The following is a 1,097-nucleotide window of genomic DNA, read 5'->3' on the forward strand; positions in this document are numbered from 1 at the left end:
TCTAAAGGCAAGAGAGCTCATGGCACGCCGCCATATTGGATGGGTCAAACTGCTCCAGAACAAGCATCTATGTCCGTATTTTGTGCTTTAACTGTCGCAAATCACACGGGATTACCTTTTTACAACAACAGACTGAACAATAGTTTGGGTTTTTGAACATTTATATGACTTTTGTCATTGTAGAAAACGTTATTTGGTAATCAATAAAATAACAGCAGGAAGTGGTCGGTCTCATCATCTCCTGGTGTTTTTATTCACATTTTACATGTCAACACGTTATATGAGCTGTGTGTGTGTGTGTGTGTGTGTGCTGCTCGTACACAACACACTAAAACAAAAATATGTGTTATTTTAGTGAAGAGTGATTGTGTGTTTGTGGGAAAGAAAAATAAATTCAAACGAACAATTAAAAATGTTTATTAAAATATAAGATTTTGTCTTTAAATTCTTTAAAATTTACCTTTTCCTTATTTTATCTATTTTTACTCTGTGTGAAATGTTTGCTTCCTAATTTATTTAAACTGTTAGGCCTCTCTGTCTTTGTTAAACAGCATCAAAGTATTTCTGAATGAAAGCTTGTATTTTTATTTTGTTACAATGTCCTGAATCACATTTATCTGCCTTTTGTAACAAATCAAACCAGGAGAGGGACCCACCCATCCAAGATGGCGGCCGCGCAGAGGCACATCCAGTCCGTAGGTTGTCTACGTGTTTGATGTCTGTGCGACGAGCAGTGGCAGCCACGAGGAAAACAGCAGTGTGTAGTTAAAGTTTTAAAGTAACAAATAAGTGACTTCGCGCCGTTTTCACGWCCTGATCTTTGCTAAATGAGTCCGACACACGTCTGCCGTCAGAACTCTTCAGGAGCAGGTAAATAAACTGCTGACATACACGTGTACGTGTAACTGCGACTGTTAATTCACTACACGTGTGCACGCATGTGTGCGCGCGCACGTCATGCCGATTCGTCCAGATCTGTCTGCGCGTTTTCATCGGTTAATCGTTTGTGTGTTTTTCATCGGTTAATCGGTTGTGTGTTTTTCATCGGTTCATCGGTTGTGTGTTGTTCATCGGTTAATCGGTTGTGTGTTTTTCAT

At 39.4% G+C, this 1,097-nt stretch overlaps 1 protein-coding gene across 1 annotated transcript in view; it reads left to right on the forward strand.

Annotated features, from left to right (window-relative positions):
• Positions 1 to 674: 674 nt before the first annotated feature.
• mtr (5-methyltetrahydrofolate-homocysteine methyltransferase) overlaps positions 675 to 1,097 on the forward strand; it is a gene marked incomplete at its 3' end in the record, with an annotated part of 97,370 nt that continues 96,947 nt past the window's right edge. The window contains 1 exon segment of the mRNA XM_014028160.1: positions 675 to 870. Within this exon segment, the coding sequence (XP_013883614.1) occupies positions 828 to 870 (43 nt within the window).

The sequence above is a fragment of the Austrofundulus limnaeus genome, unplaced genomic scaffold (genome assembly GCF_001266775.1).
Source record: "Austrofundulus limnaeus strain Quisiro unplaced genomic scaffold, Austrofundulus_limnaeus-1.0 Scaffold721, whole genome shotgun sequence".
NCBI classification, from domain to species: Eukaryota; Metazoa; Chordata; class Actinopteri; order Cyprinodontiformes; family Rivulidae; genus Austrofundulus; species Austrofundulus limnaeus.